The sequence below is a fragment of the Furipterus horrens genome, unplaced genomic scaffold, assembly GCF_987537825.1.
Source record: "Furipterus horrens unplaced genomic scaffold, mFurHor1.1.pri manual_scaffold_9, whole genome shotgun sequence".
In the NCBI taxonomy this organism is placed as follows: Eukaryota; Metazoa; Chordata; class Mammalia; order Chiroptera; family Furipteridae; genus Furipterus; species Furipterus horrens.
In genome coordinates this window covers 99,994,691-100,018,890 of record NW_028327179.1, presented here as the reverse complement: position 1 = coordinate 100,018,890, position 24,200 = coordinate 99,994,691, and the positions used below count along the sequence as shown (strand labels likewise).

The 24,200-nt window shown below is 62.0% G+C and overlaps 2 protein-coding genes across 4 annotated transcripts; one reads left to right on the top strand and one right to left on the bottom strand.

Annotated features, from left to right (window-relative positions):
- The first annotated feature begins 46 nt into the window (after positions 1 to 46).
- On the top strand, positions 47 to 7,936 carry ATG9B (autophagy related 9B). Of its 3 annotated transcripts, XM_090287683.1 has the most exons (15): positions 47 to 198; positions 601 to 745; positions 885 to 930; positions 1,103 to 1,165; positions 1,310 to 1,471; positions 1,967 to 2,108; positions 3,615 to 4,369; positions 4,540 to 4,693; positions 4,916 to 5,095; positions 5,587 to 5,823; positions 5,982 to 6,115; positions 6,243 to 6,381; positions 6,571 to 6,694; positions 6,787 to 6,928; positions 7,090 to 7,936. In XM_090287683.1, the coding sequence occupies exons 1-14, from the start codon at positions 196 to 198 to the stop codon at positions 6,912 to 6,914; spliced, it is 2,412 nt and encodes an 803-aa protein (XP_090143809.1). In that variant the 5' UTR covers positions 47 to 195; the 3' UTR covers positions 6,915 to 6,928; positions 7,090 to 7,936. The 3 variants fall into 3 exon arrangements, with proteins under 3 accessions (XP_090143809.1, XP_090143808.1, XP_090143807.1); XM_090287682.1 differs by having other exon boundaries at positions 47 to 745; positions 6,285 to 6,381; XM_090287681.1 differs by having other exon boundaries at positions 47 to 745.
- Positions 7,825 to 23,902, bottom strand: NOS3 (nitric oxide synthase 3). Its single transcript, XM_090287684.1, has 26 exons — positions 23,703 to 23,902; positions 22,389 to 22,491; positions 21,929 to 22,077; positions 21,581 to 21,743; positions 20,731 to 20,822; positions 20,499 to 20,640; positions 20,130 to 20,269; positions 19,849 to 20,023; positions 18,923 to 19,024; positions 18,143 to 18,337; positions 17,950 to 18,023; positions 17,683 to 17,827; positions 17,373 to 17,477; positions 15,311 to 15,378; positions 14,769 to 14,885; positions 14,478 to 14,652; positions 12,867 to 12,999; positions 12,667 to 12,745; positions 12,372 to 12,559; positions 11,728 to 11,900; positions 11,260 to 11,470; positions 11,083 to 11,170; positions 9,853 to 9,974; positions 8,976 to 9,124; positions 8,513 to 8,707; positions 7,825 to 8,388 (listed from the first exon to the last, which is right to left on the bottom strand). The coding sequence occupies exons 1-26, from the start codon at positions 23,870 to 23,872 to the stop codon at positions 8,227 to 8,229; spliced, it is 3,615 nt and encodes a 1,204-aa protein (XP_090143810.1). The 5' UTR covers positions 23,873 to 23,902; the 3' UTR covers positions 7,825 to 8,226.
- Positions 23,903 to 24,200: the final 298 nt, after the last annotated feature.

Sequence of the window (24,200 nt, the reverse complement as noted above, 5' to 3'; positions counted from 1 at the left end):
GCAGGTTGCCCTGGAAGGGGGTGTGAGTGCTCAGACAGGTGACTGACTGGGCGCTGGGACGCCTGGGGCCTGCCCCAACTGAGTCACTGTGTTGTTGTCACTGTCCTGTTGAAGTCCCTGCTCAGGTCCTCAGACCTCTGAGGAAACAGCCACAGCTCCCAGCCTTCCAAACTCTCAGGAGAAGCCGCCAACCTGATGGTGAGGCGAACGGGCTGGGGGGGGAGCAGGGGGCAGCTGGGACGGTGGGGAGACCTGGGGCCTGGACCAGTGCCCCTCCTCCCCATGCCGCTGCCTCCTCTTCCCCCTCCTCCGTGTCGGGGGCCTGGGGGAGGGAGGGTCTCCATCTTCTCTCTGTCCCCTGCCCCTCACACAAGAAGTGTGCCTTCCTCAGTTCCTCCTCCGGCTCCAGGGCCCCCCTGCCCAGCTGTGCAGGCCCCAGGGGCTTCTCAGCCTCAAGCCAGTGCCCCCCCCACCCCAGCCACACCCCCAACACAGGTAGGGCCTATGATGAAACCCATCTCTGCTTCCCCCTCCTGGGGTTCCCATTCCACCCCACCCCTGGCCTCGGGGACTCCCCCTCCTTCACGCCGATGCCCCCAGGACAGTCCTGGGCTGCGGATAGGCCCTCTGATCCCTGAGCAGGATTATGAGCGGCTGGAGGACTGTGACCCTGAGGGGTCCCAAGATTCACCCCTCCATGGGGAGGAGCAGCAGCCCCTGCTTCACGTGCCTGAAGGGCTCCGAGGTGAGTGTGTGGCTGTGTGGCTGGGGGCGGGGGGGGGGGGTGGGCTGGGGAGGGCCTGGGGGCTGAGGCAGCAGGTCGAGGGTGTGGAGGGCTCACTCTGATGAGAGCTGAGTCCCGACGCTCTCCCCTCTGTGCCCAGGCTCCTGGCACCACATCCAGAACCTGGACAGCTTCTTCACCAAGATATCCTTTGTGCTGGGCCCGGCAGCACTAGCCCCTTGGGGCTGGTGCTATTCATGGCGGGGGGGGGGGGGGTCTGAGGATGCAGGGGGTTGGGGGACTTGTATATGGAGCAAGGGCTGGGGGCGGGGAAGGCCCATCATGCCTTAGGCTTGTTTCTTGACGCCCCTGCCACATCTACAGCTACCACCAGCGCCATGGCTTTGCCTGTATCCTGCTGGAGGATGTCTTCCAGCTGGGGTGAGACACTTGTCCGAGTAGTGCTCGTTGCTTCTAGCCCACCCAGGGCCTCCCCAAGCAGCCACGGCTCACTGGGGGAGGGGGGGAGGGGCCTGGCAGCCCACCCAGCTATCAGGCCTGATCCCTGAACTCCCGGCTCCCCAGACAATTTGTTTTCATCATCACCTTCACAACCTTCCTCCTCTGCTGTGTGGATTACAACATTCTCTTTGCCAACCAACCCAATAACCAGACGAGACCCGGGCTGCGTCACAGCAAAGTGACTTTGTCAGATGCCATCTTGCCCTCATCCCAGTGTGCCCAGCGGTGAGTGACTACTGGTGGGGGGACTAGGTGGGGGAGACGAGCAGACAAGAGCCACCCACTTTGTGTCCCTGGGCTAGATCATTGGTTCTCCAAGGTTTGGGTCTCAGGATACCTTTTACACACTTAAAATTGATTGAGAACCCAAGAGCTTCTGTTTATGAGAATCATAGCTTATTAGAGGGTAAAGCTGAGGACAACTGTAACACTTAAGAGCACACATCCCATCGGTTGTCAATGTGACATCACGTGGCCTCTGGACAACCCCACTGGACATCCACGGGAGGAGAATGAAAGTGGCAGAAACATTAGTATTATCTGAAAAAAGTTTTGACCTTGCAGACATTTGCAAGGGTCTCAAGGATCCCCAGACACCCCATACCTTGAGAACTGGCTGGTCTTGCTGCACCCCATCTGTGGCTTTACCATGACTCCCCCAAGTCTCGTCTCCCTCTCTATGGGGGTCCCACTTTCTCGCTGTGTTCCCTCTGCCCCCAGGATCCGCTCAAGCCCCCTGCTGGTCTTCCTGCTGATCCTGGCTGCAGCTTTCTGGCTCATCCAGCTGCTGCGCTCGGTCTGCAACCTCTTCAGCTACTGGGACATCCAGGTGTTTTACAGGGAGGCCCTGCACATCCCCCCGGTGAGCTGGGTGGGTGTGGTTGTGTGGAGGGGTGCCAGGTCAGGGGGCAGACAGAGAACAGGGGAGGAGTGGGGGGGGGCTGGACAGACAGAAGGGCCCACTGGAAAGTTGGCAGAGGCCTCCTTGACAGCTACCCCCGCCCCCAAATAATGCTGGGGGGGGTACCACCACTTATAAAACCCAGCCCCCACCCCAGTGGAGCCCCCGTTGATTTAGGGGGGTGATAGAAGACAACTTGTAGTCTCATGTTTGTGATCTTTAGAGGAGGGGGGTCATCTGGCTTTATGGAGCCGGAGGAATTGGGGTGGGCCGGGAAGGAAAGAGGTGGGGAGGCAGGCTAAGCCCCAATGCAGGAAGCGGGGAGGAATGAGCATCTGTGGGAGGAGATCCACTCACCAGGCTGCCAGTCAGTGTTCGGGCCCTGTCGGAGGACCCCACTCCCCTTTCTGGTTCTGCCCCCTATTGTGGTCAGCCACTGCGTGGACCCCTTCTCTGTCCCCAGGTCCTCCTTTGCCCTTTCTTCCCTCCCTGGCTTGCTCATGCTCCTTGCTCTGTACCTAAGTTCTTCCTTTAAGGCGCTGCTCCAAGGCTACCTTCTGCAGCTGGCTTCCCTCACTCCTGTTAGAAGTCTAGAGCCTTTGGCATGGACATGCCCAGGGGAGACGTTCTAGAAAGTGGCCTAGAGAAAGGGAGCACTAGGCACAGCACAGGACAGAGCAGGGGGCCAGGGGAGCAGAAGTGGCGGAGAGCAGGAGTCAGAACCCTGCCCCTGCAGGAGGCTGCGCACCCTTCTTTTTCTTCTTCTCCCTTCATCCCCCAGGCTGCGCACCCTTCTTTTTCTCCTTCTCCCTTCATCCCCCATCCCATTGCTCCCGGGGGAGGGGAGACCCAGGGATGGACTGGAGAGACTGGCCCCGAGGGACCTGACTAAGCTGGACTGGGGCTGCTGGGTGAAACTGGGCTAAAATGAGGTTTGCAGGGGAGACCCACATGAGATGTGACAGTCCCCACCTCTGACGCGCACACAGCCAGTGTCTCAGGAAGGTCGCTGCGGGGATGGCACGGGATAGGGCTGGCCAGCTCAAAGCACGTGGAGGCCAAGGGGCGGGAGGCGTCTGGACCCACGCCCGCAGGTGCCCTTGGAGCTATGGCCGCTCAGTGTCTTCTCTGGGTGGCTCAGGAGAATCTGCTCTCAGGCTGAGATCAAATACCTGAAGAATGTGACTTATGAGGTGTCGCTGGGAAGCACATGACTCATGGCCTCAGGTGGGGCAGGACCACGAGGAACAATTCGGAAGAGGATGAAAGGAAGGAGGAAGGGTTCCTGGTTGGTGGCAGTTAGGGAAGGGCAAGGAGGGCCGAAAGTGGCGACAGGCTTCGCCCCTGAGGGACACTGGTAAGGAGAGCAGGGAGGCAGCTCGGGATGTAGCTGTGGTCACGGTGAATTTGGGCACCGCCGCGCGGCGGAAGCCCGGCGGCCGGCGCTCACCCACGCCCTGTCCTCAGGAGGAGCTCAGCTCGGTGCCCTGGGCGGAGGTGCAGTCGCGCCTGCTGGCGCTGCAGAGGAGCGGGGGCCTGTGCGTGCAGCCGCGGCCGCTCACCGAGCTGGACGTGCACCATCGCATCCTGCGCTACACCAACTACCAGGTGGCGCTGGCCAACAAGGGCCTGCTGCCGGCCCGCTGCGCGCTGCCCTGGGGACGCAGCGTGGCCTTCCTCAGCCGCGGCCTGGCGCTCAACGTCGACCTGCTTCTCTTCCGAGGGCCCTTCTCGCTCTTCCACGGGGGCTGGGAGCTGCCGGACGCCTACAAGCGCAACGAGCAGCGGGGCGCCCTGGCCGCGCGCTGGCGCCGCACGGTGCTGCTGCTGGCCGCCGCGAACCTGGCGCTGAGCCCGCTGGTGCTGGCCTGGCAGGTGCTGCACGCCTTCTACAGCCACGTGGAGCTGCTGCGGCGGGAGCCGGGCGCGCTCGGGGCGCGCCGCTGGTCGCGCCTGGCCCGCCTGCAGCTGCGCCACTTCAACGAGCTGCCGCACGAGCTGCGCGCGCGCCTGGCCCGCGCCTACCGCCCCGCCGCCGCCTTCCTGCGCGCCGCCGCGCCCCCCGCGCCCACGCTCGCGCTGCTGGCCCGCCAGCTGGTCTTCTTCTCGGGCGCGCTCTTCGGCGCGCTGCTCCTGCTCACCGTCTACGACGAGGACGTGCTGGCCGTGGAGCACGTGCTCACCGCCATGACCGCGCTCGGGGTCACGGCTACCGTGGCCAGGTGCGCGGGGGGCTGCCCCGGGAGAGGGTCATTGCTCCGACCTGGGGCTGAGGTCCGCCCTCATCCGGACTCCTCCCGCCGCCAGAGCGGTCCCCCCGACTCCGCCCTGCCTCCCCCATCCGCACATCCTCCTAACCCCAGGCGCCTGCCCCACCCTATCCTGTCCCCAGGTCCTTCATTCCGGATGAGCAGTGCCAGGGTCGTTGCCCGCAGCTCCTGTTGCAGGCGGCCTTGGCCCACATGCACTACCTCCCGGAGGAGCCCGGCGCGGCCGGCAGGGCCAGCGCTTACCGGCAGTTGGCGCGGCTGCTGCAATACCGAGCGGTGAGGGTCGAGAAGGACCGGGGCTGCTCCGCGGGGAAGCTGTGCTGCCGCCTGGCCTCGGAAAGGGCGTGGGACAAATGCGCCCGGGACTGGCTGTGCTGGCAGCCGGGGAATGACTGGGTTGGAGGTTTCCTGCCCTGGCCAGCGGCCCTGGGGGCCTTCCGGTCCTGTTAGCCTTCAGCAACCCCTCCTAAGTCTCCACCTCCCCCCTTGCTTCCCCAGGTTTCCCTCCTGGAGGAGCTCCTGTCACCTCTCCTCACCCCGCTGTTCCTGCTCTTTTGGTTTCGCCCTCGTGCCCTGGAGATTATTGACTTTTTTCATCATTTCACTGTGGATGTGGCTGGGGTGGGTGACATCTGTTCCTTCGCTCTTATGGACGTGAAGCGCCATGGCCACCCTCAGGTTAGAGTTCTTCCCTAGGGGTATGCGGTGGTGGTTAGCTAGGGGTTTGCCCCCCAGCTCTGTCACTTGCCACCTGTGACCTTGAGCTGATCACTTCCCTTCCCTGCGCCTTGGTATCCTTCGGGATGATGACTGTAGCCGATGCACTGGGCTGTGTGGGGGTTACATGACAGGTGTGTGTATCATCCTAGCACCAGTCAAGGGAGTGAAGGCCACAGGAGAGGCCGAGAAATGGGCTACACACGGGCGAGGCTGCAGTGACACCCGCCTTCCCCACCGAGGCCTGAGGCTAGCCCTAGGGTCTGGTGTGTACAGGCGGGCGAAACACTGAGTCCGCACCAGCTTCTGGTGCTGGGCCTGGGCCCAGGTCCCGCTCTGCCGCTGTGTGTTTGGGTGACCTTGTGGCCTTGTTCTTTCACCTGGAGATGGGGCTAGTGTTTCCTGTCCTGCCTGCCCCACGAGGCTCCCACAGCTTGTTTTTCTTTCCTCAGTGGCTCTCGGCGGGACAGACCGAGGCCTCGCGGTCTGAGCGCGCGGAGGACGGGAAGACCGAGCTCTCCCTGATGAGGTTCTCCCTGGTGCACCCACAATGGCGCCCCCCAGGGCACAGCTCCAAGTTCCTGGGGCAACTTCGGGGCCGGGTCCAACAGGATGCAGCTGCTTTGGGCGCCACCTCGGTTCGCAGCCCCCTGACCCCCGGGGTGCTCAGCGACTCTTCCTCACCTCTGGTGAGCCGAAGCCTGGCCTGCCCTCTGCCCCTCCCCCCCTTCTGCCTCACTTTTTGAATGAACCTGCTTGCTCACCAGTCCAGCCTGTTCTCCTGCCTTGCTGAGACCTTCCTCCCCTTCTCTCCTCTCTTTCTGACCCTGTCTTCCCTTGCTGCCAGCCGGAGACCTTCCTGGCCAACCTCTTGGTGCACCCCCTGCTGCCCCCACGGGACTTGAGCCCCACAGCCCCCTGCCCAGCTGCAGCCACTGCCAGCCTCCTGGCCTCCATTTCTAGGATTTCCCAGGACCCCAGGTGAGGGGTGGGGGTCTGACGGGAAGGTGAGCAGGGCTTGTGGGGCTGATCCTCCAGGAGGAGGGTGCAGGGGCACTGGGGCAATTAGGAAGGGGAGGTCAAGCCTGGCCATTCCTTTGGGGTGCAGGGGGAGGGGCGTGTGTTGGATCTACCCCACCCTCTGTTCCAGCTGTGTGTCCCCAGGAGGCACTGGGGGCCAGAAGGTGGCCCAGCTACCAGAGCTTGCTTCTGCTGAGATGAGTCTCCACGCCCTCTACCTGCACCAGGTGAGTAGAGAGGTGCGGGGAAGAGACATGTGGGGAGAAAGCAGCTGCCCAAAACAGAGGCTGAGGGGAGGTGAGAAAGTACCCACAGGAGCCGGGGAGGAGGGCTCAGGGCCCCCTGTGCCTTGCCCAGGGCCTGGGCCTCGCACCGCGGGGCCGGGGGGAGCCCTCATCCCTCCCCCTTCCCTCTAGCTCCATCAGCAGCAGCAGCAGGAGCTGTGGGGCGAGGCCTCAGCCTCCCCCTTGTCCAGGCCCTGGTCCAGCCCCTCCCAGACACTCTCGCCTGATGAGGAGAAGCCATCCTGGTCAAGTGGTGGTGAGGCGGTCAGGGTGCGCGGGGGGCATGGGGGGGCAGACCCTGGGGTAGCAGTGTCAGGACACTGCCCTGCTCATGCCCCTTCTCACCAGGCTCCAGTCCTGCCTCCAGCCCCAGGCAGCAGTGGAGAACCCAGAGGACCCAGAACCTGTTCCCTGGAGGCTTCCAGCAGACCACGGACACTCCGAAGGAGCCTGGCCAGGCCCATAGCACTGACTGAGAGGCTTCCTCTGGGTCAGCATGGTCTCAATGGGGCGAAAACGGGGATGAATAGGAAATTCGGTGGAGCCAGACTTGGAGGCGCGGGAACCGTGGTGGGCACGTGGGGTGAGGGGGTGGTCATCTCTAGAACCTAAACCCCTGGACTGCTTGCCAAGAGCCTTCTCCTCCCGCAGATTCCCCAGCTCTCCAGCTGCAGGAGATCAGAAGAGGTGGAGTGGAAGAACAGGCCGGCCCTTTTTAGGGGCCGCCCACAGATGCTTTAGTTGGGCAGGACTTGAGGGCCAATGACGAACTAGCCCCAGAGAGCAGAGAAAGGGTAGGAGAGGAGATTCCGAAGGCATCTTAGAGAGACTCTCCACATGAAGGGGAGAAGGGGACACACTCCCCCCCACCTCCAACTAGCTGTCCTGGAGCCATTTGCCTAGGAAGAAGTCCCAAGTAGCCTCAAGGTGGACGCAGGGCCAAGGCGGAGGCCACGCTAAGTGTAAAGGAAACAGTAAGGAACGCGACAGTGGCAGGTGGTTCTTCAGGTTCCCATGGGCTTTGTGGAGGGCGGCCCTGGGGACTTGTGAGTAGAAAGACTAGCGAGGGCTGATGTTTTTGGAGTTCAGCCTTGGGGTGACGTCTGAGGAAGTGGGTGTGGCTCCTCATCCTGTCTGAAACAAGCAGTAAAGGTTGCTCACGGCTGCTGTGCACCATCTTTGTGACCTGGGTCTCCGGTGTCCCCATTCCTGGCAGCAGAGGGCGGTACCTGCTTCTCAATCCAGAGCCGGGGAGCAGCTCTGGAGAACTGCCTGGGACTGGCTCAGAGCCACGTTCCTCGAGCGCCAGGTCAGAGTGGAGAATGTAGGACAGGACTCCTCTCAAGGAATGAGCGCCTCACGAGTGCGCGAGAGAAAGACAGAGAGTTTGCCATTCTGTCGTTTTAATCCACGGGGCTGGTTTAGGCAGCTCAGTAGCTCTTGCACCATCTGGTCCCATCCCTTAGGGTGACTCTTCAATAATAAATACTTGAATGATTTGGAGATTAGGTTTCAAGATAAGATACTGCTAAGAGAGGTAAGGGGGATCTAAAATTCTCCTAGAGAACTCAGAAGGGGTGAGGACAGGAGGCCCTGCAAGGCTGCTGCAGGGAGGGGCCTTCCAGCCCCCGGGTTGGGAACCAGGCAAGACTCGGACAGACGCGGAAGGCACCTCGGCGTGGGGGGTGGGGGAGGTGGCTGGTCCTGGGCAGGCCGACAGGACAGACAGCTGCAGAGCCAGTGCAGACTGACGGCCCCTATCCCGGTGGGAAGCAAGGAAGGCGGCTCTCAGGGGCCAGGGGTGTCTGAGCCGGGCAGGTCGAAAGCCCAGGGCACTGCGCCCCGCAAATGCCGCTCCTGCAGGGAAAAGCTCTGGGTGCGTATGCGGCTTGTCACCTCCTGGGTGCGTAGCGTGAGTCCGAAAATGTCCTCGTGATAGCGTTGCTGATCCTGTGATGAAAGTAGAGCAGATCGGACTCCCAGCTGGAGGTCCGCTGGCAGGGTGCCCCGCCCCTACCTGAGCCCCGCCCCACCAGGGCCCCGCCCCCATCGTCTCCGCCCCGCCCCGCGGCACCCGCAGCACGCCGATGACGTCGCCCGCCTCCTCCAGCTCCATGTCGCCCTCTGCTGCCAGTATGCGCTGCACCGTCTGCAGCACGCTGGTTGCCATGGTGACATCGCCGCAGACGAACATGTGGCCCCGTTCCAGGCACAGCACGCGGTGCACCTCGGCAGCCAGCTCTGTCCGAAGGATGTCCTGCACGTAGGTCTGAGGGGCGGCAGGGTTTGGGGCGGGCCCAGGGGGACCAAAGTGAGCTGGGGTAGGGTCTAAAGAGGTGAATGAGACAGGGACTGGGCTTGGGAGAGGGTGGGTTAGGTTCAGAGGGGCACTGGGCACGCGCTAGGGCCGAGTGCTGCTGGGTGGGAACTAAGGGGTGGGCGGGGCCTGCCTGGGCCTGTGTCCCCTGCCCGGGTGCGCATCACTCCTTCCTATGTCCCCACATTCAGGTTGCCGCTGCGCCCTTAGGGTCCCACACCTTAGGGCTGTCGGGTTCCCGGGAGAAGGCGGTGAGGACGTGGCCGAACACCCCGCGCTGCTGGGCATCCTGCACCTCGTCGCGGTAGAGGTGGTCCAGCTGAGAGCATCGGCAGCCGAACACCAAGGTCATGGGCGCGGGCTGCAGCCCTGCAAGGAGCGCTGTGGTTTGGGAGAGCCCCTCCCGCGGTCCGCTGTGCCCCGGCTGACAGCCACGCCTCTGGGGCAGAAACAACCGCTCTCCGCTGCTCGGCCTCTAGGAGAGCTCCTGATCCTGACTTAGGAGAAGCCCACGCTCCCAGGAGGTGGTGCCTTCCCTCGCCGAACGGCCGGGGCGGCGCTGGAGGACGGGGCTCCGGACGCCGAATTGCGCACCCTTTGCACTGTCTGCGGCTGCAGTTCTAGGACTCGATCCTGTCCCTTCCCTGCTCCAATCCCATCTTCTCCCACACCGCCTACCTTCCTCTCAGTCACAGTCCCCTGCTTGTGAGTTTCCAGCTTCCCTGGGCACCCTGGGCCCAGCCTGAACGCCTTATGGCTCTTGGGTCCTGGACTCCCCTAGGGGAGCTCTGGCCCCGTCCAGAGTCCTGCTGGGGCATTTGTCTTCTGAGCCTCAGCACCCCATCTTCAGACTTCCAGTTCCCTTGGTCCTTCACCCAATCCAACCCCCACTTTGTGCCCAGCACCTGGAAGCCAGGCCTGAGCTGCACTGCCCTGGCCTCCAGGCCCTCCCCTCCGGCTCCTAAGCTTCTTTCTCCTTTGCGGCCCATTCCTTGCCCTCTTCCCTACCTGGTTCCTGCATTCCGCCCCCCTCCTTTGTCCCTAGATTGTGAGACTCCCTCCTGCCCTCCAGTCTTTCTCTTGGCCCCCAGCCTCACCTTTGCTCTCAATGTCGTGCAGCCGCTCTTGCCAAAATCCCCGGAAGGGGGCGATGCCAGTGCCAGGGCCCACCAGGATGCAGGGCAAGCTGGGGTCAGGCGGCAGCCGGAAGGAGGGAGCCCTAGCAGAGAGACACTCCGTCAGCCTCCCTGAGCTTCCCCAGCTCCCATTCTTACCAACCTCTGGAGGGGTGGAGAGAGGAGAACTCAGCTTCTGTTGGTAACTGAGTTAATACTGGTCAAGTGCTCACAGTGGTATCAGTTCATAGTAAGCCCGAGGGCGTTATTAAAAGATCTCTGCTAGCAGGCAGGAGCCCCCTGGGCCTCTGGCTTCTAGGAGATGGGCAAAGGGAATATAGTTCAAATCTGAATTGCAGAATATTTCGCTGTCTCAGCCCTGGCCGGGCAGCTCAGTTGGTTAGAGCGGGTTTGATCCCCGGTCAGACCACATACAAGAATCACCCAATGAACGCATCAGTAAGTGGAACAACACATCTATGTTTCTCTCTCTCCCTCTATAATCAATAAATTAAAAATTAAAAAAAAAAATGTGTTGCTGTCTCAGTTTAGGAAATTTAGAAAGTAGGGGAAGGGAAGGAGTCTCTTGGTTTATAATGAGTTCCCCGAGTGTGTTTGTTTTAAGTCATGGCCTCAGTATTGGTCTGTGGTTTGTATTCATTTAGCAGATTGCCAGAGCTTATTTGTAAGTTAGCCTCCTGGGTGGGTTGGGTCGCTGGGCCTAGCTGGTGCCATCCCGGGACCTCCTCATCATCCCACCTGCAACTTTTAGCTCCTGGCTGCTGGGTGGGGCAAGACTTCCAAACACAGCCCGGGGGGAAGGTTGTCCTGAGTCCTCACTGATCCCACAGTAACCCGACCAGTTCCCCAGCTGCGTGGGGGCATGTCCTTGCATAGGCCGGGCTCCTAGGGCTCCTAGACTGACCCCCAGGATGCGGCGAGGGGCACAGCACACCTTCTAAAAGCAACAGGCCCCCGGCCCTGTCTCCTGGAGCCCCAGTTTCGGGCAGGACCCTACCCACATTGGTGAAAGGCCCTAAGCTTAGCCCAAGCTCCGCAGTGGCTTAGCTGGACACCCACCTTCGCTATGTGAGGGGCCCCAATCCCGTCCTTCACCACGGCTTCCACCTTCACCCTGCGCCACGGCCACGAGTCCTCCATCAGTCCCGGCCATCCAGTGGCGCTTTCTCTGTCCCCGACGTGCTCACTTACCCTCTGATGAAGCAGGGTACAGGGTCTCCGGCCTTGAGTTGGCTCAGCCACGTGGAGCAGACTCCATAGTGCAGGGGACCCAGCCCATCTAGTGGGGGAGCAGAAGGGGCCAGTGAGGGGCCCATTCTGGGGTCGCTGTGCGGCCCCGGCCCTGCTGTACCCCACCCGCAGCCTCACCCTGGGTCCTGTATGCCAGCACGGCCACCGTGAGGTGGACCTCCCCGGGGTGGGCGCTGGGTGCTGAGCTGACGGAGTAGTACCGCGGCTGGAGCAGGGGCAGCTGGGTGAGGAGCAGGGGGGCGGGCAGCGCCACCGATGGGAACTGCTCCAGCACCTCCAGCAGCGTAGGGCAGCGGAACCACTTCCACTCCTCGTAGCGCAGTGGGTCCTGGCGGGGGCGGGGCATGCGGTGCTTGGAACTCCCAGCCCTGCCTGCTGACCACCCTTCTTGACCCTGCCTGAGCCCAGTCTTCTTGAGCATCCTCTCTGTGCCCGGCTCTTTTAGACCTTGGGAATTCTGAGTTGAGTTAGTAAGTCTCGAGCTGGGTCCTAGAGCCTGGTACGTGTTAGCCAGGGGGGGCTCCCCTCCCCCCCAGCCCATCCGGCCTCAGTAGCCCCTGCTCCCCACGCTGGGGGGCCCCAAACCTGGCTGAGGGTCTCGAGCTCCTGCTGTTCGCCAGGCTCGTCAGCCAGGGTGCTGAGCAGGCGAAGGAGCTGTGGGCTGGGCGGGGAAGTGATGTCCAGGAAGAAGGAGAGAGCCTGGCGCAGCGTGCAGGGGGGCAGCCGGGGGTCCCGCACCCAGCCGGGGGGAGGGCCACCTGGGGGTGAGACACAGGGGGCTCTGAGGGGGGTGCCCAGCCAGAACTGCATTGTGTGGGGTGATGGTGGCTTCTCGGAGTACATGGGGACTGACCACGCCGCGTTTTATCAGTGACTTTGCCCTTGAACACCCCCCTGTGTTCCTTTCGGGGCCCCTGACTGGACTGAGTCGGCCTGGGCTCCTCTACCCTTGCCCTATCCAACTTATTTTAACCCCAGGCTCTGGTGTGGCAGAAGGTCGACGCCATGCCAGCTTCAGAGGAGGCCAGCTGGCAGGGGGAGCCTTTGGGAGGAGCCCAGAGGAAGGAGACAGCCTTTGGGGGGAGCGGTGTGGGCACAGGTTCAGAGAAAGGAGCTATGCTCTGTGCACTGTGCAGCCGAGCAGACGTGGCCCACCCTCTCCCAGGGGACCCTGGGGCCATGGGGATGGAGTGAGTTTTCAATGTCCAGCCGTAGCCCGCGCCCCTCACCAGGGCTGCCCTTTGCCAGCTGCTCCACTGCCACGGGCTCTCCCGGCGGCGGCGGGTCCTCCACGCGGCTCAGCAGCGCCTCCACCAGGCCGGGCCGGTTGGGCGGGCAGATCCCTATGTGGTCCCCTGGCTGGTACTGGAGCCCCTCCTGGCCTCCAGTGTCCAGGCGCACCAGGATTGTGGCCCGCCTGAGGGGGAGCAGAGGGGGCGGTTACAGGAGGTGGGGAGCCGGGTGGGGGGGGAGGAGGAGGAAGGGGCCGGGGCCTGGGGCAGGTGTGGGGGGAGTCTTCCTCACGTGGACTTGCTGCTTTGCAGGTTCTCCACCAGGAGGACTGTGGCCTGGAACATCTTCCTCCTGTGCACGTGCGTGAGGCCTGGCAGGAAGGGGGACACGGGAACCTGAGCCTGAGCCAGGGAGCGTGGCACCTGCGCGCTGGTCCCGGGGCCCTGGAGAGTCCAGAGAGCCAGCAGGGTCTGGGGGAGGTCAGGGCGCACCTGGCAGCAGCTGGAGGCCCTCGGCCTGGGCGCTCAGCCGGTACCTCTGGCGCTTCCAGCTCCGCTTGGGGCTGAAGATGTCCCGGGCGGCGGCCTTGGCGTCCTCACCCACGCAGAAGGTCTCGCAGGAGGCCTGAGAGCCAAAGCGGTGAGGGTGGAGGAACTCAGGGGGGCTGGTGTGGGAGGTGGGGCTGGCTTGTTGGGTGCCCCCTTCCCGGGACAGCCGGAGCAAAGGGGCCCGGGAGCAGGAGGTGCCATCTGAGGCTCGCAGATCACTGTGGCCCAGCGGCAGGAGGGACACCGGGACTGTGGCCCCTCATTCTTCAGCCTGGGGCCTGCCTCGGCTGCTGTGCTGGCTAGGCCTCTGCACGGGTTTCTGTCACAGCCACTAGTTCCTTAATCTGGGGAATTTTAGTCTCGCGTCCCACAGAGCACAGCGGTGGGGACACGGTAGCCACCAGGGATGGCGTCTGTTCTAGGTGCTCAGACCTGCGTTCAGATTCCACCCTTGCGCTCACAGTGCACTGCCTCAGCGGCTCTGTCCTTACACCTCACCAGGGGACACGAAATGAGATACTTTATGTAAAGCTCTTAAGAGCTCTGGGAGTGGGCTGTGGAGGGGTCTCTGGAGGGTCTGCCCTCCCCTGCCCTGGGCCCAGGGGCCAGAGGGGACCCTGCAGCCTGGCCCTGGGAGAGTGAGTATCTCACCCAATGTCCAGTCCCGGTTTGAAATCTTGGGCTTACCCAGCTGGGTCTCTCCCTCCCCTCCCACCCCACCTCGCCAGTCCTGTTAATCTTTCCTTTGTGTGTGTGAAGTCTTGTATCTCTTCCTTCCTTCCTTGGCCCCCTCCCTTCCTTCCTCCCCTTCCCCCACTGCTCCCACCCCAGTTAGCTCAGAGCCTTCCTGCTTCCAGCTGACCCTGCGCCTCCCGAGGAGGTCCCCAAACCTGTGCCCCTTGCTTCTCCCATCCCATGCCTGACTTCCGCCGCGTTCCTGCGTCTCGTTTTCCACTCCCCGCTTCTCTTCCAGTCTGAGAGGGTTTCTCCAGCTTGACTTTCTCCCCCGCACACCCTCCACCTGTGCCTCCCCAGCCCACTTCCTGGGATGACCCCTCCTCTCCTTCAGCCCACACCTGCTGAGCTCAAGCCTGGGAACCCCGCGGGGCCAGCGTTGCCAGCAAAGCTGTCAGGACTGGGAGGGCAAGCCCCATTCAGGCCCAGACCAGGCAGAACCGCTTCTGCAGGAAGCCCCACTTTGAAGGTCACAGCCCTGGCACCCGTCCCCTGATGCTGCCACAAGCCTGTCTGGCCCCGGACGGACCCCTCGGTTCCAGCCCTGGCCCCTGTCGAGCCCTCTCTAGACCCTTCCCCTCTCCCTCCATCCCACCCGCCCTGCGCCCCTCCCGGTGCACTGGCTCAGGCCCCACCCCATGTGGTCCAACCTGAGGGTGGCTTTTGGAAGGAACAGGAAGGGACCAGAAAAGCAGAGAGGTGGCGGTGATGAGCCCCCCACCCTTGTCTCAGGGGGAGGTGTCCAGGTTGCACTGAGTCAGAGCTGGAGCTGGAGCGGGGGCGGCAGGGCTCGGATGTCCGGACAGGCCCTGGGCTCACCTGGAAGGCAGCCTTGGCCCAGCCGCGGAAGGCCTCTTCCTGGCCACACAGCTCGTCGCCCTGGCCCATCGGGAGGAGCCTCTCCCCTCCCAGCTCCTCCAGCCGCGTGTCCACCGCGCGAGCAAAGGCGCAGAAGTGCGGGTACGCCCGGGAGCCCAGCCCGAACACGCAGAACCTGGGGGCAGGGAGCTGTCTCAGGGGCCCACCCCGGTTTCCCACCCCGATCCAGCCCGTGGGCCCCAGCAGCTGGCCCTCCCTCTCATACACCTCCCCTCCCAGGGGTCCCCAGACCTGAGGGTCCCCAGGGCCCCTGCACTGTCGGTGTTGCTGGACTCCTTCCTCTTCCGCCGCCAGGAGGTCACCAGCGGGTCTGAGCACGAGACACTGTTGAAGCGGATTTTGTAACTCCTGGCAAGAGAAGACAAAGACAAAGACAAGGGTGACGCAGGGGACTGGAGACATGACGCAGGCCCAGACACAGCCAGGGGACAGCTTCAGGGTTTCTGCAGTGGGGACAGGAAAGGCCCTGCTTTGGGCTAGTTTTGCTCTCTGGCGCTGTCTTGGGATGGGGGCTGAGGGACAGCACCCCAGGGGTCTCTGCTCTGCCTCCTCTCCCCTCTCTGCAGGACACCTCAGGACTAACGGGCCTCTCAGAGGCCTAGGGACCGCCAGTGGGCAGGCAGGTCACAGGAGGGAGGGCAGTGTGAGGCTGTGACGGGGCCGACGGCCTCCTCCACCTGTCCTCTGGCTCGTTGGCTGTTGGCTGACCTCCTTTCCCGTTCTGTCTCCCAGTGTCCCACTGCCTGCATGTCCCCAAAGCTCCCAGGACTCACTTGTGCTGCTCGGGGCGCGGGGAGCTGTTGTAGGGCCCGGACATCTCCATCAAGGCCGCTGCGAAGCTCTGGGAGGGGAAGAGTAGGGATCACGGTTGGCTTTGTTGGGTTTCAAAGCATACAGAAGGCGAGACCTTAGTATTACCTGTAACTTTTAATCTGCTTTGAAAATTTCTCCAGTTGGCTTTTTGGAGACATTCCAGAAGCATGTGAAGGAATAAAAGAGAAAAATCTGCTCCTCGCTTCCCTCCGGCCTCACCCACGAGGCGTGTGTCCCAGTGACAGGAGTTTGACCCTCAGGCCCTCTTCTGTGGTTCTTACACACACATCTATATTTATAGCTTTTTGAAAAGTGAAAATGGGGTTATACTGTGTTGACCTGCTTTTTATCACTAGTCTCTCACGTACCGCCCTGAAGGTCAGCGCACTAAGACTTATGGCCACACAATCTCCCCTGACATGTACATCTCATGTAGGGGACACCCCCCACCCCCTGCCCCTACAGAGGGCTGCTGGGTGCTCTGTGACCAAGGCTCACCAGTCCAACTGGGGACCAATCACTCTCCTGATTAAAACACCACAGATTCGTTTTGCCTCTTTCTGAACTTTATACACATGAATCCTACAGTGGGCATCCTCTGCAGGAATGTGTCTGGCTTCCTTCCCGCCACGTAATATTCTGAGTCTCCTCTATATTGCTGTGTGGTGGTCACCCGTTCACCCTCATCACCGTATGGCCTTTGATAATCCCGCCATTGATCTATCCATGCTGCTGCTGACAGTCACGTGAGTTGTTTCCATGGTGGGTTATTACAGACAATGCTGTTATAAATATTCTTGTTCATGCGTTTAGGGAATATACGACCGTTTTCTGTGCAGTATATTCCTAGGTTTGCTCCATTTTTAAAAATTTTAAGGTAAACTTTACATACATTGAAATGCACAGATCTTAAGGGTGCAGTTCAATCTGTTGGGCTGTTTGGCCGTTTAAAAAAAAAAGTGAAACGTACTTCTACCCGATGACCCAGCAATTCTACTCCGAGGTGTTTTTCTAAGAGAAATGAAAACATAAGCCCACAAAAGCCTTGCACAAGAATGTTCATAACAGCTTTATTCATAATAGCCAAATCCTGGAACTGGACCAAGGGTCCATCCACAGAGCAGTGGGTTCCCACGGGAGGCTGCTGGGCCGTGGACAGGAGCGTATGCATAACTGACTCCCCCAACCTCGCCATGAGGCTTGAAAGCCGGCCGAGGGACACAAGCCGGAACACTGTATGTTCCCCTTTCTAGGCCTTCCTAAAGTGGGTGACGCTGACCCAGGTGACATAAGTCAGAACGGTGGCCGCTGCTGGTGGGGAGATGGATCGGGGAGGGGCTGATGAGGGCGTTGGCAAGGGAAGTTGCCAGGGTGATGTCAGCGTTCTAGATCTGGATAGGGTTGTGGGTCACATGGGTGTAAATACTTTGACGCTAACAAAAGTTAGTGATTCTAGTTTTGTCTCTTTTTAAAGGCTAAAACAGGCAGCAAGGCAGGGAGAGGCCGAGGTCAGTGCTTTGCATAAGGGGCTGAGAGGGCATGGATGCCCTAGAAGCCAGAGCGCACAGGGCGCCGGGAATGCCTGCTGACAGAGAAGCTTGGAAGAGAACGGTCAGTAATAATAAAGGACTGAATGGTGGCACTCAAGCTGGTCTGTTGTTTTTTAAGATTTGTTCCGAAAGTGAAGTTACCTAATCTCTGTGGACATCTGAGCAGGGCTCTTTTGTTTTGTCAAGAAGAAAAAGCTGAAATTGCGTGTTAAGTGGAGAATTCCTGTTTCTCCCATTTGTCAATGTCCCGGAGCGGCGCAACAGAAGTGCCTTTGGCGTGTGTTTGCCCGGAGACTGGGAGTGACTCGGGCACAGTTAACCAGTGTGTGTTGGGGCAGCTCGTGCGTGGCGCGGCCCGGGACTCTGGGGGACTGTCACGCCCGCCCACTTTCCATCACGGGGCGGTTGCTGCCCAGCCCCTCCAGTGTTCCTCTCCCATCCTGCCCAGTGGCCCCTTCCCTGCAGGCCTTACCTCTCCATTCTCCGGGGGATCCCCGTTCCCAAAGGTGCTGGTCACCACCAACACCAGCGTCTCATGCTCCAGGGACACCACGTCATACTCATCCATGCACAGGACCTGTGGTGTGAGGAGAAGACAGATGTCATTGCTGCCCAGTCCTCGCTCTGGCAGGGCGAGACTCAGGCCCTGGCTCAGTCCCTCACTCCCTGTGGATCCCCGGGATCCTCACGGGCCCTGACTTGTCACCCTCTCCCGCCCTCTAGGGCATCTCGGGCACAACCCCTTCCCTCCCAGATCCCTGGCTCTCTGGGCTCAGGCCTACCCGGGGGTCAAAAGCCTTCCGGAAGAGCCTCCCCAGCTGCTGTGCATAGCCCTGGGCCCGGCCGGTCTCCGAGCCGTACAGGATCGTGGCCTTCACACGCTTGGCCATCACGGTGCCCATGAGTGAGGCAGAGATCTTCACGGCACTGTGGGAGAGGGGGATGAGGGGGTCCCAGGCACATGGTCCAAGCAAGGGGCACTGCGTGGTGGGTGTGGAAGGGCTGGCCCCCTGGGTGTGGGTGAAGGGCAGCAACCCCAGGGCACCTACTTGGCCACTTCCTTAAAGGTCTTCTTCCTGGAGATGCCGGTGCCTTTGGCTGTGCCCCCTTTCCAGGGGTCTGGCTACAGGGGGGGTGGCAGGGTGGAGAGGAGAAAGTGAGTAAAGAAAACAGAAGTTTGGAGGCCCCTAGGGGCTGCTTAGTTAGAGCCTCCCTGGTGGGCAAAGCCAGTGGGCTGATCACCTGGTAGCGGAAGGCAGGGGACAGGAAATAGTTGACCATCTCCTGATGGAAGACAGGGGTGAGGCTGCCCGAGATGGGGGGCACAATCCAGGGCCAGTCGGCAGGGCAGCCCCCCCTCGCCTTCTGCTCGTTCTCCAAGTGCTTCATGAAGGAGGATGTGGCGGCGTGGTGGTCTACAATGGTCACTTTGGCCAGCTGGGGTGAGGGAGGGAGAGAGGGAGGGAGGGGAAGGGCTTAGACTCAGTGTACAGGCCCCACCACTTGTCACCGCCAAACCTGCTGTGCCTTGGACCACCCCAAACCTAACATATCCTGTGTTCTTCCCAACCACACGTGACCCCTACCTTCAGCATGCACGGCCATGTTCAAAGCTCGGCACACAATAACGGCTCTGCCCCCCAAACCCAGCATTTTAAACTCTTGAGACTTCATAGAAGTACTCAGCAGGTACTAGTTTCCCCAAACCATGATGCCCAGCTTGCTCTTGAGCCTGGAATTAGAGTTTCCAGAATCCAGTGGGTCCCATGAACCTCAATACCCAGCATGCCCCAGGGACCAGAATTACTGAGCACGCACCAGGCAGCACACACAGCCCCCTCGGTGCAGCACCTGCAACGGTATGTGCTATGTCCCCAAAATGCATGTCCCGCATGCCCCATGACACCAGGACTGTGGAACTCCTTCCCGCCGGTTCCACTCCTGCCCCAGTTTCTAAGCACTTCCTTCTCTTGCAGCCCTGGCCCTGGCTCTTGCCCTCCTGGCCAGCCTGGCCCTGGGCACCTGGTAACTGTGCAGTACGGCCAGGTTGATTTCCACCGCTGCCTTGTCTTTCCACAGGGACGACGTTGTCCGGGTATCCAGGTCCATGCAGACCGCCACATCCTGGGAGCAGGAGGGGACGAAGTGGGGGGAATTGTCAGAGAGCTTCTTTGTCTCAAACTCGTGGGTGGAAGGAGCGGGGGTGGCTGGGTGGTTGTCGGGAGGCCTGACTGCCTAGTTTGGGGCTGGTTCGGGTTTTTGCTTGGAGAGGCACTACAGAACGGGGGGACCCTGGACCAGTCACTCCTCTGCCCTGGGCCTTAATTTCTCATCTCTAAAATGGGTCTTAACATGGTTGGGGTCAAGGGCTGCTTTGAGAATCTGATAAAAGCTGCCCTGACCAGTGTAGCTCAGTGGATTGAACGTCGTCCCACAAAGTGAAAGTTCGCCGGTTTGATTCCCACGCAGGGCACATGCCTGGGTTGTGGCCAGGTCCCCGTTGGGCATGATTGCGGGGTATGCAAGAGGCGACCAGCAGATAGAAGTTTCACCTACATACCAATGTTTCTCTCCCTCTCTTCCTCCCTCCCTTCCCCTTTCTCTAAAAATACATCAATAAATAATCTTTTTTAAAAAAGGAGTTAAAAAAGAGGAAGAGGCTGAAAGTTACAGAATCACAGATCCTAATCCTGGAAAAATAACTACCTACAGTTGACCCCTGAATCCAGGGGGCTTGAACTGCACGGGTCCACTTACACGCGGGTTTCCCCCACTGACCCTCGCAGTTCCAGGCCATGGCGTTCAGGGGCCGACTGTATTCCCGCACTCACAGACGCACCCACCGCGGCCGCAGGCGCGCGCAGCCCGGGACTCCCAGCGCCCTGCTCCGCGCAGTCCTTCCCAGCTTAGCGGTGAGGGCTCCAGCCGCTGCGCCCGCCGACGCTCACCTCTAGGATGTTGTAGCGATGAGGGTCGCACAGGTTCCGCATGCCGATCTCCGAGCTCATGTACCAGCCGCTGAAAGGGGCCGCAGGGAACTCCAGGCCCCCGATCTCCAGCAGCATGTTGGACACGGCGGGGAGCGCGTACCAGCGCAGGTCCAGGGCCGCGAACCACTCCAGCCTGGGGGCGGCGGCGGGGGCGGGGGGTGCGGGGTCAGGCCCCCTTGCCTGCCTGGCCACCCTCGGGCAGCCCCTCCTCCACCTGCCCCAGGCCCTCCTGTGCTCACGTGGGGTGCTCCAGAGGCACCTCGAGGACGAGCTCAGGGGGCAGAGTGAAGAGTTCTGGGGGCTCATCCGGGGCCTGGAGCAGCAGGGGCAGAACGTCGAAGCGGCCGCTGCCCGGGTTCCAGCCGTGCTGGACGCAGAGCTGTGGGAGCAGGGACCCCTGCCTGAGTCACCTCGCACCCTGCCTGCCAGGGACCCCTCAGCGACTGGATCTCCGTTTCACCCAGGGACCGCTTCTTCGGCATCACATCCTTCAGCTCAGTGAGGTCCCCTCTCCCTCCTTCAGGGACTGCGCTTTGACTGCCCTGCCCTCACGCCGCACCCCAGAGCTCTTGCTGGACGGAGTCCCCCTTCTCCGCCTCTGTGCCTACCTCGGTGATGTCCACGTTGGCCGGGTCGCCCCGCACGGAGCCGTCTTGCTGCCTGTAGCCGGCGTAGCGCACCAGCTGGCTGTTCCAGATCCGGAAGTCTCCGCGCCCCGGGGTGCGCTGGGGGAACACTGTGATGGCCGAGCTGACGAGGGAGAGGGGAGAGAGCCGGTCAGGGCTCCACGTCCTCTGCCGCCTGGGAGGGGGACGGGTCAGGCCGGGTCCGGGCACTCACCGGAGGTTGCCCCGGTTGGTGGCGTATTTGATGTGGCTACAGATGTAGGTGAACATCTCCTGGGCAGAGCTGCAGTCCCGGGCATCGAACACCTGAGCCGGGGAGGCAGGGGGGCAGGAGGGAGACCGGGGCTTGAGGCCAGGGGAGGGAGTAGCAGCCTCATCTGCAGCCTGGTCCTTTAGTGACAGGGCAGGGGGTGGCAGGGGCGGTGAGTGGGGTCAAATGGGGAAGCTCTGATGGGTTCAAGACTGAGCTGGAGCTTTGAACAATGTGAAGGGCTATGGCGTCCGACAGGGTTATTTGATTTGAGATTCCTTTGGGACTGACTGAGCACGTGGCTTCATTCCAGATTCTTTGGTGGTAAGAGTGAGGAGGCCAAGGTCAAGGACCCAGTTGCCCTGGGGGTCAGCTTGCTTCTCTGAGTACCTCGGGCTGTCCCAGAAGCCCAGGCTGGCTCTGAGTCACTTGGTGGGGCTGTGATGGAGGGTGGAGGCTGAGGCGTTCACTGGGGCCGGAAGGGCGCAGTGTGTGTGGGGTGAGGGGTCCGGACTGGGCAGGTGAAGCCCACATGGGCTTTTCTGTAAGTCTGCTCCTGTTGCTGTGACAACACCCCCCATGGCCATGGCTCTGCTCTCCTCACCTACATGGTCAGTGTGGGTGCTTCTCTGCTATGGCACTGCCATGGGTGCAAGAGCTCCCAGGGGTACCGGTCTCTAAGAGAGCGGGCAGGGATCTCCCCACTGCTTGGCAACCCCCCCCACCAAGGGAAGTGTCAGAAGCCAGCTGCACCCCTCCCCCTCCTCCTTTATGTCCCTCAGGCCCCACTTGGGTGCAAGTTGGCTAGTCGCACCTGCAGCTTCCCCCACTGGATCCGGCCCACACAGCGGGGGGCGTTACGCCAAGCCTGCTTGGCCCCGAACACCAGCTCGCTCTCCCGGAGCTGGTAGGTGCCCGTGGCCGCCACCTCGGCTTCCACCTCCTGGAGCCTCTGCTCGTGGGCCTGGGAGCCACCCCTGTGGAGGAGAGGGGAGCAGAAGGAAGTCTAGTGGGGTGGGGGGTCCCCAAGGCCATGTGGGTGTTGGGGGGAAGCCCATGGGCGCCAAGCTCAGGCCCCGCCGTGTTGGTGGTATCGGGGAGGGATGGGAGTGGAGTCTGGGGTGGGACGGCCAGTGGGCTGTGGGTCGGATCAGGGCCAGACCTCTTGATGGAGCTGTAGTACTGGTTGATGAAGTCCCTGGCCTGGCTCAGCAGCTGCTCGGGGGGCGGGGGGCCCTGGGAGGGCCGGCTCTGCAGTTTCCGTGGAAATACCAGGGAGCCCAGGCAGCGTCGTGGGGTGCAGGGCCCGTCCTGGGTCGGAGTGAGGAGCCGAGGTGAAGAGAGCAGGGGGCACATGGGTCAGGACCGGGCAGGGTGCAGGGGCCAGGGTTGAGGGGGCAGAGGGAGAGGTGAAGGTTCGAGGCGGGGCTGAGACTGGAAATAGGGGTGAAGCTGGGTGGGTGAGGGTGGAGCGTGGGGCAAGGGCTGGAGGCTGAGAGTCACCAAAGCCCCCTGCCTGTCCCTTAGCTCCTCGCGCTCTCCGCAGCCTTGCCTTCTAGCCAGCTCAGGAGGGACCAGGCTTCAGCCCGCCTTAGCCATCCTCGGGGTGGGGCGCCCCTTACCTGCTGCGCCTGGGTGCTCAGGGTGTCGTAGGTGATGCTCCCCACCTCCCAGTTCTTCACACGAGGGAACTTCAGCGCCTCCGGGGGCCGGGTGAGCGGGGGGCTGCTGGGAGCAGGTGGAGCCGGTTTCCTCGGGGACGCACCCCAGAGACCCCACCCGCTGCACCACCAGTCCCACTGGTTTGCTGCTTGCCTGCCATGTGCTTGCTTACGCTCCTCTCCCCTCACGACAGCCCTAGGAGGAGGCGATATTTGCGCCCCCTTCCCAGACGAGGGAGCTGAGGCTCAGAGGCCACGCAGGCAGAGCCGATTCTGTCCATCCCCAGGCGCCCCTGGCTTGGGGCTGCTGGGCTGCAGCGCTGAGCCCCCGAGCCTCTGGCCCAGGGCTGCACCCTCGTCTTCGCCTCTTCTGGACATGGGGTGTCCAGCCCCTGCCCCTCAAAGCTGCGATGAGCCCGCCCTTGAGTGGGTAGAGGCCCATGCCCAGCAGGGATCCTCAGCCCAGATTTCCCTCCTCGCTCACGCCCCTCCTGACGGTAGCCATCGTGTGAAGGGAAGCCTCGGAGCCCTTATCACTTCCTCCCAGAGCCGCCAGGCCAGCCTCCGGGAGGAAGGGAGGGACTGGGGCCTCGGCTGCGCCTGTGGGGAGCCCTTCCCGCAGCCGGCCCCAGCCACCCGCCGGCCGGCACCCCACCTGGCCTCCGGCTTTCCTCTCTCCAGGAACCGCTGCCCCCCGGGCGGCCTTTCTGGGGGCTGGGGCTGCCTGGTTAGTTTTGGGGTTGATGGCCACTACGAGGAGGGGCCTGAAGCAGGGGTGTCTTCTCAGCCTCCCGCCCCAACGACCTGCGCCCAGCTCTCCCCTTTCCATGAGACCTGTCTTCTCACTCTCTTGTAACTCTCCCCCAGCAGTTTTCTTCTGTTAAATGTTCACCACTCTGTGGAAGGCTTGCTGTGAGTTAGAAACTTACAACAACCCTGTGGAGTAAGTGCGCTATAGCCCTATTTTACATAGACGAAGGCTCAGAGAGGTTAAGTAACTTGCTCAAAGTCAAACAGCTGTTGGCGGCCTAGCAGCATTCAAACCTGGTAAGCTGGCGCCCTCACCTCCGACTTTCACCTGTTGCCTGCTGGCCCTGATCCTGGTCTCTTGTTTGAGCCCCCTTGACCATCCTGTTCTGTCCACTCTGACAGCCCTTTTGTGTTGGTGGCCTGGCCCTCCTGGCTGGCTTGCAGACTCCATCCCTTCCAAGCCCCAGGTTTCAGGCCTTGGCACCTGCCCTCCTGTCACCTGGTCCTAGCTGCTGTGGCCCTCACCTGGGGTCTGGCGCAGGCGGAGGTGCGGGTGCGGGTGCTGGCGCTGGTGTCCGGCTGGGCTCAGAGGCCGGGGAGGCTGGGCCCTGCTTGCCACACAGGCCGAGGCCCAGCCCCAGCCCCAGGCCGCAGGGTGGGCCAGGCTCCTGGCCCACGCTCTTCAAGTTGCCCATGTCGGCTTCGCTTCAGCTCTGCCGCTCAGAGCAGAGCCCGGCCTTTTCCTTAGGAAGGGGAGGGGGCTCTCCACGGCTGGCCCTCGCCCCGCCCCTGTCCCACACACAATGGGACAGGAACAAGGCCACTGGGAGGCTCTAAAGCCTCGGCTCCATGCCCACAGGCCCACAGGGTGGGGAGCGGACGCCAGGGTTCCGCTCCAAGAACTGGGGCTGATAAGTGGGAACCCAGGTGTCCTGCGGAGTTCTGGGGCTGGAGTGCAGGAGCTGGGGAGGGGAGTGGGGCCTGGGCAATGGCAGGGTGGACACCCAGAGGGTCGAAAGGCCC